Source organism: Macaca thibetana, chromosome 4 (assembly GCF_024542745.1).
Source record: "Macaca thibetana thibetana isolate TM-01 chromosome 4, ASM2454274v1, whole genome shotgun sequence".
NCBI lineage: Eukaryota > Metazoa > Chordata > Mammalia > Primates > Cercopithecidae > Macaca > Macaca thibetana.
The window spans coordinates 44243905-44263619 of NC_065581.1; the positions used below are offsets into that span (position 1 = coordinate 44243905).

At 44.3% G+C, this 19715-nt stretch overlaps 1 protein-coding gene across 2 annotated transcripts; it reads right to left on the minus strand.

Moving 5' to 3' along the window:
* Window positions 1-413: 413 nt before the first annotated feature.
* CRIP3 (cysteine rich protein 3) lies at window positions 414-11322 on the minus strand. Of its 2 annotated transcripts, XM_050787035.1 has the most exons (8): window positions 3655-11322; window positions 3224-3318; window positions 2748-2805; window positions 2520-2651; window positions 1331-1402; window positions 1104-1198; window positions 952-1009; window positions 414-775 (listed from the first exon to the last, which is right to left on the minus strand). In XM_050787035.1, exons 1-8 carry the CDS (start codon window positions 3695-3697, stop codon window positions 714-716), a joined length of 615 nt encoding a protein of 204 aa, XP_050642992.1. In that variant the 5' UTR covers window positions 3698-11322; the 3' UTR covers window positions 414-713. The 2 variants fall into 2 exon arrangements, with proteins under 2 accessions (XP_050642992.1, XP_050642993.1); XM_050787036.1 differs by lacking the exon at window positions 952-1009.
* Window positions 11323-19715: the final 8393 nt, after the last annotated feature.

Sequence of the window (19715 nt, forward strand, 5' to 3'; positions counted from 1 at the left end):
CCTCTCTGGGCCTCAGTCTGTTCATTTCCCAAATGGATAATGAAGCCTCTTGGCAGGTTCTACCATAGGATCTGTTGCCATGCTCAAATGAGTTACTGAATAAGGTGCTTCTGCTTCTTCTAGAGATGGTGCTAAAGAAAGGACTAGCATATGAGACTTCTGGTACCAATGGGGCTAGTGGGCATGCTGTCCACTGTGTGGTGCTAGGACTGCCAATGCCAGGCCCAAGGGACAAAAAGAACATAGCTTTTTGTTCTCATGGCTGGCCCTGCTACCTCCGAGGCACCCTACAGGGCAATGCATGTCATCCCAACCCCTACACTCCCCATCCTCCAACCCACTGGTCTCATGCCCAAAGAAGAGTTGAAGGCATGGGAGCCAACATTTTATTGGAGAAGCCAGAGAGGCAGAAATTCAATAAACACAAATTTTATGAGTACCTTGAAGCTCTAGAATGTGCTGGGGAAGGGGGTTGTGATGGCCAGGAGGAGGATACCCTTCAAAATGTGCTGTTCACTAACCAGATAGAAATGGGAAAGGGAAAAATTGGCAGAGAAAGTCTAGACTCTCTGGCCTACCATGGAACCTAGGCCCAGGTCCCCACGATCCCACCATCCCCAACCCCCATGGGACTGGAGATTTTTGTAGCTCCCATTGGATCATGAGGGGCATGATGGGAGGCCTGAGTTAGGGTGACCTTTTCTGTGAGCGTCTCATTGGAATTTTATCTTCACTGGGTCATAGATGTAGCAGCCCACATCGCCAATGTTCACACCTGAGAGAGAGAGCCCTATCACCAAAGGCCTTGGGTCTGTAGTGCAGGGTTCAGGGCTGGAGGGAACTGGGGTGGGGGGCAGGGTATGCTTAACCACAGGGGAAGCTGTCCACACATCCCCACAGACCATGTACATGCCATAGTTTAGGCCCAGTGTCTGGGATGGGGCTGCCCACCTTTGGGGCCAAACAGGTAGCCGTAGCAGGGGACGTGGCAGTAGGGGACTCCGTCATGCTGAGACACAGAGAGAAAGAGAGCTGTCTCAGCCTGGTTCTCTTCCCATTTCCAGCCTCCTCCCAACATAACCACTCATTCCTGCCCTGCTCACCTCGGCATGACTCCCAGCAGTCAGGGTCTTGCGGCAACGCTGGCACCTCAGACAGGGTCGGTGCCAATTTCTGCCTAATGACATCACCTTCTCAGCTGGTGGTGGAGAGAAGTGGTAGTGCTTCTATTCTAGGGGTAGAGTAGGGAGACCCACCTGCCTTGGATCACCTCCCTGCCCCTTGCTGCCCACCCTGTATCCCCCTCCCCAAGCTTTCCACTGTCACTTACCAAAATAGACAGGCTCCCCACAACCAGGGCACAGCGACGTCTCTCCAGTGAATGTCTTCATATGGGGAGGGCCTTTAAGGGGAAGAGGCCCTGGGTAGGTCTGAGGTGGAGATGCCCACCAGCACCTGCCTGCATATGGCACTGTCCTCTTCCAAAAGCCATGCTCATTCCAGAGTGCTCGACCCAGGCACCCAAGAGTCTGTCTTCTATAGGCCCGGAACTGAGCCCCCTTTGACTCCACCTCCTGCCCCATCCCTATGTGTATTAGGGACTACCTGCTTCCTTGTCATCCTCCCAGGGGCTCAGGTACACACCATCCCAACCCTGCTAGCAACTCAATCCTCAGGAAACTTGAGCTGATACAGGAGCTGGCCAGGGCATGGGTGTCAGGTGTTGGGGAGCATAGCGTCACTGCCTACTTCAGGGAATGGAGGGAAGGAAGCAGGGACCAGAGGAGAAAAGTTGGAGAATGTGAGAGGCTGGCCTTATCCCAATGAACTCCTCTCCTGTAGGTTATTCCTTCCACGGCCCTGGCTTGGGATAGACCTAAGTTCTTGGCCAGCTTTGCCTCTGACTAGCTTTGTGAATGGACAAGGTCATTTGCCCTGTCTGGATCTCACTTTCCTCACCTGTAAAATGTGAGGATGCAAGGAGAGGGGATAATGCTATCTGCCCAATTAACTATTTTTTGTTTGTTTGTTTGTTTTTTGTTTTTTGTTTTTTTTGAGATGGAGTCTTGCTCTGTTGCCTAGGCTGGAGTGCAATGGCGTGACCTCGACTCACTGCAACCTCCGCCTCCTGGGTTCAAATGATTCTCCTGCCTCAGCCTCCCCGTAGCTGGGATTACAGGCACCAGCCACCATGCCCAGCTAATTTTTGTATTTTTAGTAGAGACAGGATTTCACCATGCTGGCCAGGCTGGTCTCAAACCCCTGACCTCATGATCCGCCTGCCTTGGCCTCCCAACAATTTACATCTTAACTCAGCAGCTGATATGAGGGAATAGAAAGAAAGAAAGAAAGAGAAAAAAAAAAGCGGGAGGTAGATAGAGAAGACTTTGCTAAGAACGAAGTTGTGAGAATGTGAAGCAGAGGGCTGGGTAGGAGACTGCCACCTGGCCCACCCTCCGCTCCAGCTTGGGGAAGGGTCAGGAGGAGGACTAGGAGGAGCTGAGCGCAGTCTTACTTACTTTTCTTGCCTTGGGGGAGGCCAGTCCTTGGCCTGGGAGGGCTAAAGCTGCTGGGGCTGAGAGGAGTGGTGCTGCCAGGGCTGGGAGTGGGGGCGTTGTACAAGTAGGAGCCCACACCACCAATGTTCACCCCTGAAGAGAGAATAGGGGAAGTCAGGCTTGAGCCCCCAGCTCCCAGCCACCAGGAGGGTTCTGCTCACCCCTGGCCCCTTTCAGGCTGGTACTTACCCCTGGGTCCAAAGAGAGCCCCATAGCATGGCTTGTGGCAGTATGGCCTCCCGTTGTGCTGGGCACAAGCAGAGGGAAGTGGGTTACTCAGGGCCAGCGGGAGCCATGCCCCACAGGCCTTTCCTCCAGACAGGCTACCAGGTGTGTCTGTCCACTGGCTAAGTCTGGTGGGCCTGGGAGGGGTAGGGGATGGGCTGGCATGACAATATTTCCACTATGGTCAAGGGAGGAAGAGCAAGAGCAGCTCAGGAGGTGATGCTGCTTCCCACCCATCCTGACTCCCAAAGCCATGGGATCCACAGTTACAACCCAGGTTCCCAAAATCCTGGCTGGTGTGGGGTCCACCAGGTGTGTAGCCTTGGGGTTGGCTACTGAGGTTCTCTTTGGCAGGTCTCCAGGGCTGAAGTTGGGGGTTGGTGCCTGGCGGGTGGGAGGCAGTGATGTAAACAGGACAGTACTCCCTGGCCAGGCCTTACCTCTGCATGCCCGCCAGGAGACAGGACGCTGTGACAGCGCTCACATTTCAGGCAGAAGCGGTGCCAGTTCTTGCCCAGGGAGCTCACCTTCTCAGCTATGGAGGACAAAGTGGAACCGAGCTGCGAGGAGCCTGTCCAAGTTTGGGGCCCCTCCTTTCCCCCTTCAGCCCTCTAGGGAATTAGGTTGGCCTGCCCTGCTCCCTGGAGAGGAGTGTCTCCAGGAGGCCAGCTCCATCCCGCTCCGGTTTCATACTCCCCACAGAGCTCTCGGTGGAAGGGAGAAGACCCGAGTGGGTGCGGGTGGTGCGTAGACTACCAGCCGCTGCAAGTGAAAAAGGGTTTCTGGGACCATAGTGTGGCCAGCCCTCGCGTCCTCAGGGACGCGGCTCCCATTCGCCCCATCTTCGCCCCCTCTGCAGCCCGGGCCTCACCGAAGAAAACGGGTTGCTGGCAACGCGGACAGGTCCAGCTCATAGCTCCGCTCCAGGCAACGCACACGGCACACAGTAGGTACGCCGCCGCGACTCATTCCGCCCCCTCCGCTGGCTCCACCCACGGCTCAGCTTTGAGCCTCCCTGGGCTGAATCCGCTGTTCCTCAGCGCACATTGGCTACCAAAAATTTAGAACCACTCTACCTGGGAGACATACGGCTATTTCGCTGTTACTTCAAAGAGCATTAAAGCCTCGCTCAGACCCACGGGGAGGAGAGAGGATCTTGAAGCCGAGTGGACTCCAGACTGGGAAGGCAAATATGCAACGAAGACACCTGGACAGGGAGCACTACTAGTTTCTGGAGCGGTAAGGACAGGAAAAATGTTCACAGTACAGACACCATTAAAACACTACTCTCGCCAAAGCGAGGGAGGAGGCATTCTTTGAAATGTTTTAATTCCACCTTGGCAATATAGCAAGTGGTTGAAAGCAACAAAAGCTGGAGCCCATCTCTGGTACCCTACTCTTTGGCTTCAGGTAAATTACTTACCCTCCCTCTCTGCCTCCATTTTCTCATCTGTGCAGTAAGTATGGTAACAGTCTGTACCTCATAGGATTGTTATGAGAGTTAAACAGGTTAATACATGTAGAGTGCCCAAACAGCGCCTGGCATATAAATGCTGTAACAGCTATAGCTATCACTATGATGGATCCCTTAATGAACTCAAGACTCAGTTTGGAAGCTTCAAAACATGGTCTGTATACAGTCGTTTGCTCCTAAAGCTGTAAGGCGGCTGGGCATAGTGGCTGACACCTGTAATCCCAGAACTTTGGGAGGCCGAGGTGGGAGGATCACCTGAGGTCAGGAGTCCAAGACCAGCCTGGCCAACATGGCAAAACCGCGTCTCTACTAAAAATACAAAAATTAGCCGGGCATGGTAGCACATGCCTGTAATCTCAGCTACTCTAGAGGCTGAGGCAGGAGAATCGCATGAACCAGGAGGTGTGGAGGTTGTAGTGAGCAAGATCGCACCACTGTACTCCAGCCTGGGGGGACAAGAGCGAGACTCCATCTCAAAATAAATAAATAAATAAATAAATAATGAACACCAACTACACATTTCTAATCTGGTTTGCTTTAAAATTTTTAAATATTTGTCTTTTTAATGAATGTGTTTATTTCAGGAAGGGTGTCTGTTGCCCAGGCTGGAATGCAGTGGTGCATCATAGCTCATTGCAGCCTCCAACTCGCCGGCTCAAGCAATCCTCTCACTTTAGCCTCTGGAGTAGCTGGGACTACAGACTCATGCCACCACACTTGGCTAATTTTTGTATTTTTTTTGTAGAGATGGGGTTTTGCCATGTTGCCCAGGCTGGTCTCGAATTTCTGGGTTCAAGCGATCCACCTGGCTGGGCCTCCCTAAGTGCTGGGATTACAGGTATGAGCCACCATGCCCAGATAAATATTTGTTAAAAGTAGTTCAATAGTGCTTCAAAGAATATTTCAAGAAGTTTAAATCCACAGAATGAAAGAAAATATTTGCAGATCTGATAAGGATCTAGTAACTAGATTATAAAAATAACTTATAATGCAATAACAAAATGACAACCCAATTAAAAGTGAGCAAAATATTTGAATAGATGTTTTTCTAGAGAAATACAAATGGCCAATAAGCACATGAAGAGATGCTGAACATCAGTAGTCATTAGGTAAATGCAAATCAGGACCACAATAAGATACTTTTTTACACCTACTAGGATGGCTATAATTAAAAAGACAAATGTTGGCAAGAATGTGGCAAAATTGGATCCCTCATACATTGTTGGTGGCAACATAAAATGTTGTGGCCAAATTGGAAAATAGTCTGGCAGTTCGACAAAAAGTTAAACATAAGAGTTACCATATGACCCAGCAATTCCACTTCTAGGTATATACCCAAGAGAAATGAAAACATATGTCTACACAAAAACTTGTACATGAATGTTCATAGCAGTACTATTTACAACAGTCAAAAGGTAGAAACAGCCCAAAAGTTCATCAACTGATAACGGATAAACAAAATGTAGTATATCCGTATGATAGAATATTGCTCAGCCGTAAAAAAGAATGTAATACTGATGCATGTTACAATACAGGTAAACCATAAAAACATTAAGTAAGAAAAGCAAGACACAAGAGGCCACATATCATATGATTCAATTCATATGAAGTATTTAGGTAAATCCTGTTCCTGAATTGTCTCCATCAATACTTTTTACTTACAACACTTGTTTTATCATCCTTGTTAAGTTCTAAGGGTGGAAGCCTTCCACACTGTAACAAATTTTTCTACGCTTTCTCATTATTTGTTTCTTGTTTTAGGGAATATTTCAAGATCCTTAGTTTTAGCTTCCGCTGAATTTTCCTGTCTTGTTTCTGCCTGTCATTTCTTGTTTTTTCTTTTCTTTTTTCTTTTTTCTTTTTTTTTGGAGACAGAGTCTCGCTCTGATGTTCAGGCTGGAGTGCAGTGGCGCATTCTCGACTCACTGCAACCTCTGCCTCCTGGGTTCAAGTAATTCCCCTGCCTCAGCCTCCCGATTAACTGGGACTACAGGTGCGTGCCACCACGCCTGGCTAATTTTTGTATTTTTAGAAGAGACAGGGTTTCACCACGTTGGCCGGGCTGGTCTCGAACTCCTCCTGACCTCAAGTGATCCACGTGCCTCAGCCTCCCAAAGTGCTGGGATTACAGGTGTGAGCCACCACTCCTGGCCTAAAAATTATTTTAAAAAGAAATAAGGCCAGACGCCATAGTTCACGCCTGTAATCCCAGCACTTTGGGAGGCTGAGGCAGGTGGAGCACTTGAGGTCAGGGGTTCGAGACCAGCCTGGCCAACATGGTGAAACCCCATCTCTACTAAAAATACAAAAATTAGCTCAGGGGTTCGAGACCAACCTGGCCAACATGGTGAAACCCTGTCTCTACTAAAAATACAAAAATTAGCCAGGCATGGTGGTGTACACCTGTAGTCCCAGCTACTCGGGAGACTGAGGCACAAGAATTGCTTGAACCTGGGCAGAAGTTGCAGTGAGCTGAGATCACACCATTGCACTCCAGCCTGGGCAACAGAGTGAGACTCGGTCTCAAAAAATAATAATTTTTAGTTTTTGTGGTTACGTAGTAGGTGTATGTATTTATGGGTTATATGGGATTTGTTGTTGTTGTTGTTGTTAGATGGAGTTTTGCTCTCATTGCCCAGGCTGGAGTGCAATGGCATGATCTCAGCTCATGGCAACCTCTGCCTCCCGGGTTCAAGCGATTCTCCTGCCTCAGACTCCTAAATAGCTGGGATTACACTACTACTACTACATATGCACCACCACGCCCAGCTAATTTTGTATTTTTAGTAGAGATGGGGTTTCTACATGTTGGTCCAGCTGGTCTTGAACTCTGACCTCAGGTGATCCTCCCGCCTTGGCCTCCCAAAGTGTTGGGATTACAGGCATGAGCCATCGCACCAGACCTATATGGGATATTTTGATACAGGCGTACATACAACGTACATACAATACATTGTATTGTACAGGGTAAATGAGATATCCATCACCTCAAGAATTTATCCTTTCTGTTATAAACAATCCAATCATACTATTTAAAAATATGCTATTAAATTATTATGGAGTAGTCATCCTGTTGTGCTATCAAATGAATCAAATCTTATTCATTCTTTCTATTTTATTGTACCCATCAACCAACCCGACCCCCACGAACTACCCTTCACAGCTTCTGGCAACCATCATTGTACTTTCTTTTTTTTTTTTTTTTTTTTTTTTTTTTTTTTGAGACGGAGTCTTGCTCTGCCGCCCAGGCTGGAGTGCAGTGGCCAGATCTCGGCTCACTGCAAGCTCTGCCTCCCGGGTTCACGCCATTCTCCTGCCTCAGCCTCCTGAGTAGCTGGGACTACAGGCGCCCGCCACCTCGCCCGGCTAGTTTTTTGTATTTTTTTTTAGTAGAGACGGGGTTTCACCGTGTCAGCCAGGATGGTCTCGATCTTCTGACCTCGTGATCCGCCCGTCTCGGCCTCCCAAAGTGCTGGGATTACAGGCTTGAGCCACCGCGCCCGGCCCATCATTGTACTTTCTATCTCCATGAGTTCAATTGTTTTTTCAGCTCCCACAAATAAGTGAGAACATGCAGTTTGTTTCTGTCTCTGGCTTCTTCAATAAAATGTTGGCTCCCATGCCTTCAACTCTTCTTTGGGCTTGAGACCAGTGGGTTGGAGGATGGGGACTGGCTTATTTCACTTAACATAATGACCTCCAGTTCCATCCACATTATTGCAAATGACAGGATCTCATTTTTTTTAATGGCTGAATAGTGCTGCATTGTGTATGTGTACCACATTTTCTTTATGCATTCATCTGTTGATGGACACTTGGGTTCTTACAAATCTTGTCTATTATGAATAGTGCTGCAATAAACATGAGAGTGCAGATATCTTTTTTTTTTTTTTTTTTTTTTGAGACAGGGTCTCACTCTGTCGCCCAGGCTGAGTGCAGTGGTGCAATCACAGCTGACTACAGCCTCGACCTCCGGGGCTCAAGCAATCCTCCCACCTCAGCCTCCCGAGTAGCTGGGACTACAGGCATATACCACCACACCTGGCTAATTTTTTATTTTTAGTAGAGACGAGGTCTCCCCATGTTGTCCAGGCTCAGGTATCTCTTGGATACACTAATTTTTTGGCTTTTTTTTTCTTTTTTTCTTTTTGAGATGGAGTCTCATTCTGTCACCCAGGCTGGAGTGCAGTGGTACAATCTTGGCTCACTGCAACCTCCGCCTCCTGGGTTCAAGCAATCCTCCTGCCTCAGCCTCCCGAGTACCTGGAATTACAGGCGCACACCATCACACCATTAATTTTTTTGTATTTTTAGTAGAGATGGGGTTTTCACCATGTTGGGTAGGCTGGTCTTGAACTCCTGATCTCAGGTGATCTGCCCACCTCAGCCTCCCAAAGTGCTGGGATTACAGGCCTGAGCCACAGCACCCAGCCCACTAATTTCTTTTCTTTTGAATATATACTGAGTAGTGAGATTGCTACATCGTATATTGCTACACTCTATTTTTAGATTTTGAGGAACCTCTAAACTCTTCTCCATAGTGGCTGTACTAATTTACATTCCCATCAACAGTGTATGAGCATTCCTTTTTCTCCACATCCTTGCCAGCATTTGTTATTGCCTGTCTTTTGGATAAAAGCCATTTAAACTTGGGTGAGATGTTATCTGTTTTGATTTGCATTTCTGTGATGATCAGTTATGTTGATGATCTTTTCATATACCTGTTTGCCACTTCTATATCTTCGAGTCATTAATTTCTTCTTGGAGGAAGAAGCTACAGGTTTACTGCCTTTTACTCCCTATGACTCTCAGAGAAAAGGACCCACTTTAGGAGGTTGGGAGGACTGCACTGGTATATTTATTCTTAGATATGCTGCCTCCTCAAGGAAGGCTAATTTCATCTTCCCAGGTTCTCAGAACTTCCACGATACATCAAATAATCCTTTTCCAAGGTTTCCTAGCAATTTATGTCTTGGATTACCTTGTGTGCTTGCCTCATCTGCCTGGGCAGATCATCTTTACCACAGCATCTAGCACAGGGCCCAACACAAAGAAACAAACCTTGGTGTTCACGTGAGTCCCATGTTGCTTTCACATAGCTTGCAGTGAGTCAGTGGGGAAAATGCTTTACTGCTCCTCACATCTTGTAGGGCCTTTATTGTACGGCCTAATCTCACAATATGCTTCATCTCTTCTATTTCAGTGCTTAGGAAAGACTAGTTGAGGCTCCACCCTTCCAAACACTGGCACTATGCATTTGCAGGTACAGCAAATTATGGTAGTCCACGTTTCTTCCTGGCCTGGTTGTCATTATTGACTAGAACAGAGGCTATGTAAAGAATAACAGGGAAAATTAACATTTCTTGTGGGAATGCATTTGAGTTACTGAAAGTGGATGTTTTGAAGAATAGTTGGTGTGACTAAAGTCTCTAAAATGATATTTTAATAACTACTACAAATGGGTAAGTCCACCTCAAAGGAGGTATTACTCAATTGTTCAGGTGCAGTTTGTGTCATCTCCCATTAGAGGCAGGCCTCTTTCTCACAAAGATGACTGTCCCCTTAGTGCCTGCCCTGCCTTTTTCCTGCATAGACCTCTCTGTCACGGTATCTGTAACATTGTATGACACTTGTTTACTTGTTTGACTTTGATAGAATTGATGGAGAATTATCTGTGTATCTTTAACACTGAGTACAGTGTAGGTATAATCAGTAAATGATAGCTATTATTATTAAAATCTCCCACTAACTTTTTACTTCATGTTTTTAAGCTCTATTATTAGGTACATAAATGTTTCAGGATTGTGTTTGCTTGAAGAATTGACCGTTTGATGAGTGTTGTTAGAAAAGCTGAAGAAACAAGCTTTTCCATTCTAAATGAGTAAGTGGTCCTGTAGAGATAATGACTTCTAGTCCCTGGAAGGCTGTTACATGGAAAAGGCATTAGGGGTACTACCAAGACCCCTGGAGGGAAAACATAGGAAAGCAGATTTGGATTAGGTCCCCTCCAAAACCCTTTTTAATAGAGCCCAAACACAGAGTGGCTGCTTCAGACAGTGGTGAACTTCCTGTTTCTGGACACGAGTAATACTAGACAATAAACCAACTGATCCTCAGTGTTACAGAAGGGATCCAAATATCATATGCAGATAGAACTTTAAAGTCTCTTCATGATTTAACAATTATGATTCTGTGATTCCTTTTCCAAAGAGGAGCTTGAAACTTGTGTTAGAAAGAGGGCATTACTAGAGCTGATGAAGGGTAGAAATGTTAAATTCCCAATTGTATAAAAAAGAAAGTGGCTTGGTAAGGTTAAGAAATTAGTAAAACATTTGGCCAGGTGTGGTGGCTCACACCTATAATCCCAGCAATTTGGGAGGCCTAGGTGGGAGCATCACCTGAGGTTAGGAGTTCGAGACCAGACTGTCCACCATGGTGAAACCCTGTCTCTACTAAAAATGCAGAAAACTTAGCTGTGCATGGTGGCGCATGCCTGTAATCTCAGCTACTCAGGAGGCTGAGGCACGAGAATTGCTTGAACCTGAGAGGCGGAGGTTGCAGTGAGCTGAGATCGCACCACTGTAGTCCAGCCTGGACGACAGAGCAAGACTCAGTCTCAAAAAAAAAAAAAAAAGAAAGAAATTTGTAAAACATCATACAGACCCAAGCATTCTGACTCTTGAGCCCATACTCTTTCCACTCTATGCCCCCCTAAGCATGGTTTTTGCTAAGTTGCCCATGAGTTTCAGCCTGAAAGGATACTACACTTGTCTGCACAGCACCTCCATACTTGAAGATAAGAGGGCCTATCCAGGAAAATAATAGGTTGAGATGCAAGGGGCAGGGAAATGTCATTAAAACCTTTTTGTGATTTCTCAGTATCCTCAAGACAGGACCCTCCACTTTTCCAGTCTTCTAGCCATTTCTCCTGTTGCATCGACCCCTCCAACCACATTAAATGAGCTTCTTGAACCTGTTAAGTTCTATTCTGCCTCAGGGCCTTTGCAAAGCCATCTTTTCTGAGAACTCACTTCCCCAGTATCTTCACCTCATCAATTCCTGCCTAACCTCAGCTCCCCCTCAACTACTCCATACCAGGTTACTGACCCCAAGCACTGTTTCTATACCACCATCCTCTCCTGGAGGGTATAGGGGGCCCAAACTATGATAGCTGTGTTTTCCCTGAGTGTTGAACTAAATGAGAAATAAAAGACAAACAGAGATCCTTCATTATCATTATTACTATTTTGAGACAGTCTCACTCTGCTGCCCAGGCTGGAGTGCCATGGCATGATCTCAGCTCACTGTAACCTCTGCCTCCCAGGTTCAAGTAATTCTTCTGCCTCAGCCTCCCTAGTAGCTGGGATTACAGGAGCATGCCACCATGCCCAGCTAATTTTTGTAGTTTTAGTAGAGATGAGGTTTCACTAAGTTGGCCAGGCTGGTCTTGGACTCCTGACCTCAAGTGATCCACTCACCTCGGCCTCTCAAAGTGCTGGGATTATAGACATGAGCCACTGCCCAGCCCATCATCTTTATTATTGATAAAGGACAGGTTGTAGTTTAGAAAGTAAAATAAATATGGTAACTTCCTGCCTACCTCCTCCACTCCAATCTGGGCTTTGTCTGCCCCCTTAGTCTGTGAGCTCCATGAGGGCAGGAACTGCAGGCTGCTTTGCCAACTGTTGCATATATTTCCAGTGCCTTGCTCAAATTTCTGGCACATAGTGCTCAACAAATATTTGCTGGTGAGTGAATGTTACATGTTATATACAAGTCCCCCTGAGTGTGATAGATGAGTGCTAGTGAGAGATGTGGGAATAAGGGGGGACTGGTCGAGGTTGAGAATTGGTAACAACCAGTGTCCTGGAGTGAAGGAAGTTCAGCTGCCTAGGAATAAGGTGTCAGGAATTTGTTTCCTTTTTTCCTTCAAGAGACAATCTTGCTCTGTTGCCCAGGTTGGAGTACAGGTCACAGCTCACCAGTAACCTGGAACTCCTGGGCTCAAGCAGTCCTCCCATCAGCCTCCTACGTAGCTAGGACTACAATCATGTGCCACCATACCCAATTTTTTATTTTTTGTAGAGATGGGGTTCCACTATGTTGCCCAGGCTAGTCTTGAACTCCAAGCCTGAAAAGATCCTCCTGCCTTGGCCTCCCAAAGTGCTGGGATTACAAATGTGAGTCACTGTGCCCAGCCAGGAGTTTTGTTTCTTAATATACATGAGGATCAACATGTATGATATAAAACAGAAAATATAACTTAGACTGATGCTGACTATAAATAGTAGGTAACTAATGAAGTAAATAGAGAACTGAGAATTTGCTTTTGGTAACAAACAAGTCCCACCATTACAGTCATTCATAAGAACTTACTAATTAAGCTTAAGTAGCATGTGGCACAATTCTGTCTATCATTAAATATGTGGCAAATAAGAGAATGTGGGGAAGTGTTATGTAAACTATAAAGCAACCTTATAAATAAGGCTGCTATTATGTGTCAGGTGAGTTTTGCAGTGAATTTCATTACAACGACAAACTCCACCCATTTATGTCTTTGTAGGCTTGTTCAAGTACATGGTCATATGCCTGTGACTTTTTTTTTTTAAGACAGAGTCACGCCCTGTCACCCAGGCTGGAGTGCAATGGCGTGATCATGGCTCGCTGCAACCTCTGCCTCCTGGGTTCAATCAATTCTCCTGCCTCAGCCTCCCAAGTAGCTGGGATTATAGGCATGTGCCACCACGCCTGGCTAATTTTTTGTATCTTTAGTAGAGATGGGGTTTCACCTTGTTGGCTAGGCTGGTCTCAAACTCCTGACCTTGTGATCTGCCCGCCTTGGCCTCCCAAAGTGCTGGGATTACAGGCGTGAGCCACTGTGCCCGGCGATGCCTGTGACTTTTAAGGCATTACCCAGAACTTTGTTCCCAGGTAACTCTTTTGAAAGGAAAATCACTCAGTTCTGGTAAGTTAATGAAAAATCAGTCTTATTTCTTTAGAGTTGTGTTTCTTAATCCTTATTACCCGTAAACCTTTTGCTTTCTCATTGCATCTTCTGCATATCTGCTCCAACTAGAAAGCTTTACTTTCTGTAGTTTATATTACTTTTTTAAAAAGGAAACACACAAAACAAAAAAAGGCTGAATTTGCTTTCTTAAAACATACTAATCCCCCCACCCACAGAGAATTGCTGTTGTATAGTTATAAACATAATTTATGGCTCTAGCAAGAGTCTGTTTAATTTTTTTCCCCTCATTTTCCAGCATCATCTTGCCATTACATGAAACTGTTGAGAGTACTCTGTATAAAGCTAACAGTAGTTAGCTGCTTAGGGATATTGAGTAGGCTACATTTTGTGATTCACTGGTATCAACTAGACTAATTCAGAATCAAGACTGCAGGAAAGGACTCCCTAACCCTTTGCCATGGCTGCCTTCAACCTATGTTTGTGAAGAAATCAGTAATAGCTTTAAATGATGGTTTTCCATGCAAAGATGGATTTGGCTTTTCAAGTATTACTTAAAAATGTGTATTTCATCTGAAAGTATATAAAAATAACTACCTACAAATAATTTGCAGCCTGAAAAATATATCCATATGCTGGAAACTGGGGAGAAAAAGAAAGAAGTGAAACTTGGTAGTCAGCTTGCTTATAAATCTGATTAGATGGTGACAATGCTCCATGGAATTGCTGTAAAGTCCTAGTAACTTCTTCATCTTCATACTAAGGTCTGGAGGGTAATTTGTAAATAATATACAAACACAGTCCTTACAGGTCATGAGACTATGTTAATGCTACGTTAATGAGGCTAAAACAGTTTAATCTTGTGATTTAGACAAATGCAAATGCTTACCTTTCTATAGAGGAGTCTTTCATTTCCTCTATGAAGCTCAAGGTCACAGAATCAGGAGTCAAATTCCACACTCTTCCCAAATCCAAAATGATTGGGCTTTTCCTCTTCTTCTCCTGGGCTTTTGGAACAGGCAGAGCTATAAAGCTGTTATTTGTAATTTCTACCCTCCTATTACCCATCCCCACCAAAAAGAAGGCAGCATCTTAATGGAGACAAGAACCTGAACACCGATCTTTTGATAAAAAGCCACAAAGAGAAAGTCTACAAAGAAGGCACTGAACCTTTGTAGCTTTATATTTTTATTTTCTACTTTGAAGCATTTCCTTTGAAGAACCTCATCTCTCCCTATTCCATGTTAATTCAAATTTGTCTATGTGGTTTAATAAGGCAGACTCTGCCTTCTTATGGTGAGCTTGTGACCTGGACCTGGTCCGAGTACTTCACCCATCTGACCATAGTAATTGTTCAGGTATGGAAATGTGGCTCAAATCAGACTAATCATAATCTTCCCTGAGACTCTGGTATTATAAGAAAGGATATACTCTCAATTTCTAGATAGAAGGACCAGGCAGCTTGAAACTGAAGGGGCTATCTTGCCTCTGAGTAGAGAGACTTCTGAAAATAAGGCCAAGCAGAGCAGAAGGACTGGGGAAGAGAGAATCCAGATGACATCTCTGACCTTCTGGATGTGGCTCTCAGTTTCCTGGTTACCAACCCATAAGTCACCGCTCCCATAGTTTTTCTTAAGTTTATTTGCATTAGGTTTCTTTTTTCTTCTTCTTAACCACTAGACAATATGGAAAGTATTAGGTTTCTGACACAACCACAAGGGTCCTAATTAACAAAACACGTATCTTTATACAATAGAAATGCTTCTTGCATATAAGAATTATATCAAGGCTGGGTGTGGTGGCTTACACCTGTAATCTCAGCACTTTGGGAGGCCAAAGTGGGTGGATCACCTGAGGTCAGGAGTTTGAGACCAGCTTAGCCAACATGGCGAAACCCTGTCTCTACTAAAAAAAAATAATAATAATAATAACCGGGCATGGTGGCAGGTGCCTGTAATCCAAGCTACTTGGGAGGTTGAGGCAGGAGAATCACTTGACCTGGGAGGTGGAAGTTGCAGTGAGCCAAGATCACACCATTGCATTCCAGCCTGGGTGACAGAGCGAGACTCCATCTCAAAAAAAAAAAAAAAAAAATTATATCTGGCCAGCACTGTGGCTCATGCCTATAATCCCAGCATTTTGGAAAGCCAAGGCAGGTGGATTGCTTGAGCCCAGGAGTTCAATACTAGCCTAGGCAACATGGTGAAACCCTGTCTCCACAAAAAACAAAAATTAGCCAGGTGTGGTGGCACACACCTGTAGTCCCAGCTACTTAGGAGGCTGAGGTAGGAGGATTGCTTGAGCCCAGGAGATTGAGGCTGCAGTGAGCTGTGATCGTGCCACTGCACTCCAGCCTGGACAACAGAACAAGACCCTGTCTCAAAACAAAACAAAACAAGAATTATATCATCTTGTGTAAAGTTATGATATTGTAGGTAGTTTTACATACATATTTTCTTAATGCATGATTTAAAAGATAACATGGTGGGAAAAAAAGGGCTGGAAAATAAAGGCTGGAAAAAAAACTACTGGAAAATTGAGGAAAAAGCAAGTTATGATATATAGAAAACAAATAAAATGGCAGAAGTCCTTTCTCATCAGTAATCACTTTAAATGTAAATCAATTAAACTCACCAAATGCTATGATCTCAATGTTTTTGTGTGACCCCCCCCAAAATTCATAATTATGAACTAGTTCATAATTATGTTAAAACTTAATCCCCAATATAACAACATTTAGAGATAGGGCCTTTAGAAGGTGGTTAGACTATGAGGGCAGAGGCCTCATGAATGTGATTAGTGCCTTTATAAAAGAGGCCAGGGAACCTGTTTGCCCCTTCTGTCATGTGAGGTTACTGTGAAAAGACTTTCGTCATGAGGAAGAAGGTTCTCACCAGACACCAAATTTGTAAGCACCTTGATCTTGGACTTCCCAGCCTTTGGAATTGTGAGCAGTAAATTTCCATTGTTTTTAAATTACCCAATCTAAGCTATTTTGTCAGAGTAACCTGAATGGACTAAAACATCAGTTAAAAGACAGAAATTGGCAGAATGGATAAGAAAAAACATGATCCAACTATATGCTGTATATAAGGGACTCATTTTATTTTACTTTATTCTTCTTAAAATTTTGTTTACAGTTCCTTTCTTACCTGAAGGAGACTCATTTTAGATCCAAAGATACACATAGGTTGAAAGTAAAAGAATGAAATAGTAATCAAAGGAGAGTTGAGATAGCTATACTGACACCAGATAAAATAGACTTTAAGTAAAAAAAAATTGTTAAAAGAGGCTGAATGTAGTGGCTCATGCCTGTAATCCCAGCACTTTGGGAAGCTGAGGAAGAAGGATCACTTGAGGCCAGGAGTTCAAGACCAGCCTGGGCAACACAGTGAGACCCCCATTTCTACAAAATAATTTTAAAATAATTATCTGGGTGCCATGGCATGAGCCTATAGTCACAGTTACTTGGAGGCTGAAGTGGGAGGATTGCTTGAGCCCAGGAGCTCAAGGCTGCAGTGAGCTATGATCTTGCCATTGCATTCATGCCTACCCAAACAATAGAGCAAGACCTTGTTTCTAAAAAAAAAAAAAAAAAAAAAAAAAAAAAAAAAAAAAAAAAAAAAAAAAGTTGTTACAAGAGACAAAGAAAGTCATTATATATTGATAAAAGGGTCAATTGATCAAGAAGAAATATAGCAGCTATAAACATACATGCATCAGACAACAGAAGCCCAACATACATGTAGCAAGCACTGACAAAACTGACAGGAGGGAGATATGGTTGTCGTTCTGTACATGCAGGGGATTGGTTCCAGGACCCCTGTTGGATAACAAACTCTGCAAGTACTCAAATCCCTTATATGAAGTGGTGTACTATTTGCATATAACCTATGCACATCCTCCTATATACTTTAAATAATCTCTAGATTACTTATAATACCTAATAAAATGTAAATGCTATGTAAATAGTTGGTATACTATAATTGTTTTTATTTGTATTTTTTAATTGTTGTATTACTATTTTTTTTTTTTTTTTTTTTTGAGACGGAGTCTTGCTTTGTCACCCAGGCTAGAGTGCAGTGGCCGGATCTCAGCTCACTGCAAGCTCCGCCTCCCAGGTTCACGCCATTCTCCTGGCTCAGCCTCCCGCGTAGCTGGGACTACAGGCGCCTGCCACCTCGCCCGGCTAGTTTTTTGTATGTTTTAGTAGAGACGGCGTTTCACCATGTTAGCCAGGATGGTCTCGATCTCCTGACCTCGTGATCCGCCCGTCTCGGCCTCCCAAAGTGCTGGGATTACAGGCTTGAGCCACCGCGCCCGGCCTGTATTACTATTTTTATTTTAACTTTTTCAAATATTTTTGATCCATGGTTGGTTGAATCTGTGGATATGGAATCCATGGTTATGGAGAGCTGACCATAGACAGTTCTACAATAATAGTTGGAGACTCCAGTACGACACTTCAATAGTAAATAGAACATCTAGACAGAAGTTTGATAAGAAAACAGAAGACTTTAAAACAACACTAAACCAAGTAGACCTAACAGACATATAAAACACTTCACCCAACAACAGCAGAATGTGCACTTTTTTCAAGTGTATGAAACATTCTCCAGGACAGATCATGTGTTAGGCCATAAAGCAAGTGTGGCTACAAAACAATACATTAGAAAAATACCTAAATCATACAAGTATCTTCACCAACCACAATGCAATGAAGCTAGAAATCAATAACAAGGAAAACTGAGAAGTTCACAAGCATATAGAAATTAAACACCACAGGGTCTTGCTCTGTCAACCAGGCTGGAGTGCAGTAGCATAATCATAGCTCACTGCACCCTGAATTCCTGGGATCAAGCGATCCTCCCACCTCAGCCTCCTGAGTAGCTAGGACTACAAGGCTCAAGCCACCACAGCCAGCTAACTTTTTCATTTTTATCTTTTGGTAGAGATGAAGTTTTGCTTTGTTGCCTGAAATGATCTCAAACTCCTGGCCTCAAGCAATCCTCCCACTGCAGCCTCCCAAAATGCTGGGATTACACTGTAAACCATTACAAGCATGAGCCACTACACCTGGATAAACAATACATTCTTAAAACAATCAGTGAGTCAAAGAACTCATAAAGGAAAGTATAAAACACTTTAAGATGAATAAAAACAAAACCACAATACTTCAATACTTATGGGATGCTGTTAAAGCTGTGCTGAGAGAAATTATAGCTGTAAACACTTACTTTATTAAAAGATTTCCAATCTGGCCAGGTGCAGTGGCTCATGCCTGTAATCCCAGCACTTTGGGAGGCCAAGGCGGGCAGATCCACCTGAGGGCAGGAGTTCGAGACCAGCCTGACCAACATGGTAAAACCCCGTCTCTACTAAAAATACAAAAATTAGCCAGGCATGGTGGCACATGCCTGTAATCCCAGCTACTCGGGAGGTTGAGGCATGAGAATCACTTGAACCCAGGAGGTGGAAGTTGCAGTGAGCTGAGATCGTGCCTCTGCACTCCAGTCAGGGTGACAGAGTAAGACTCTGTCTCAAAAAAAAAAAAAAAAAAAAAAAGATCTCCAATCAACAACCAAATATTACACCTTGAGGAACTGAAAAAATAAATGTAAATTAAATGAGAAACTAGCAGGAGGAAGGAAACAGAAACACTTAAGAGCAGAGATAAAGGAAATAAAGAATAGAAAAACAATAGAGGCCAGGCACAGTGGCTCACGCCTGTAATCCCAGCACTTTGGGAGGACAAGACAGGCAGATCACCTGAGGTCAGAAGTTCGAGACCAGCCTGGCCAAAATGGCAAAACCCTGTCTCTACTAAAATATGAAAAAGAAGCCAGGTGTGGTGGCCAGCACCTGTAATCACAGCTATTCAGGAGGCTGAAGCAGGAGAATTGCTTGAACCTGGGAGGCAGAGGTTGCAGTGAGCTGAGATCACGCCACTGCACTCCAGCCTGGGTAACAGAGCAAGACTCCATCTCTCAAAAAAAAATAATATTAATAAAGGAAAAGAAAATCAATCAATGTAATATACCACACATTAATAAAAGAAAAAACTCCACATATCTCAATTGACACAGAAAAAATATTTGATAAAATCCAACACCCTTTCATAATAAAAATTCTCAAGACACTAGGAATAGAAGGGAACTCCTTCAACATGATAAAGGGCATCTATGAAAAACCTACAGCTAACTTCATACTTGGACTAAAGTTTTCCCCTTATGATCAGCAATAAGACAAGGATGCTCCTTTCACCACTGCTATTTAACATTGTATTGGAAGTTCTAGCTGGAGCAATTAGGCAAGAAAAAAAAAAGTAAAACTATCTCTACTGTAAGATGATATGATTCTATGCATATAAAAATCCCAGGGTGGGTGTGGTGGCTCACACCTGTAATCCCAGCACTTGGGGAGGCTGAGGCAGGAGAATTGCTCTAGCCCAGGAGTCTGAGACCAGCCTGAGCAGTATAATGGTCTCTATAAA

Excerpts from the sequence above, each read along its gene's own strand:
- CRIP3 (XM_050787035.1), bottom strand. The coding sequence starts at position 3,697 with ATGAGCTGGACCTGTCCGCGTTGCCAGCAACCCGTTTTCTTCG. Across the intron at positions 2,806-3,223 it reads CTCCTGGCGGGCATGCAGAG|CACAACGGGAGGCCATACTG; the intron begins GTAAGGCCTGGC and ends GCTTGTGCCCAG. Across the intron at positions 1,010-1,103 it reads CTGCTGGGAGTCATGCCGAG|CATGACGGAGTCCCCTACTG; the intron begins GTGAGCAGGGCA and ends TCTGTGTCTCAG.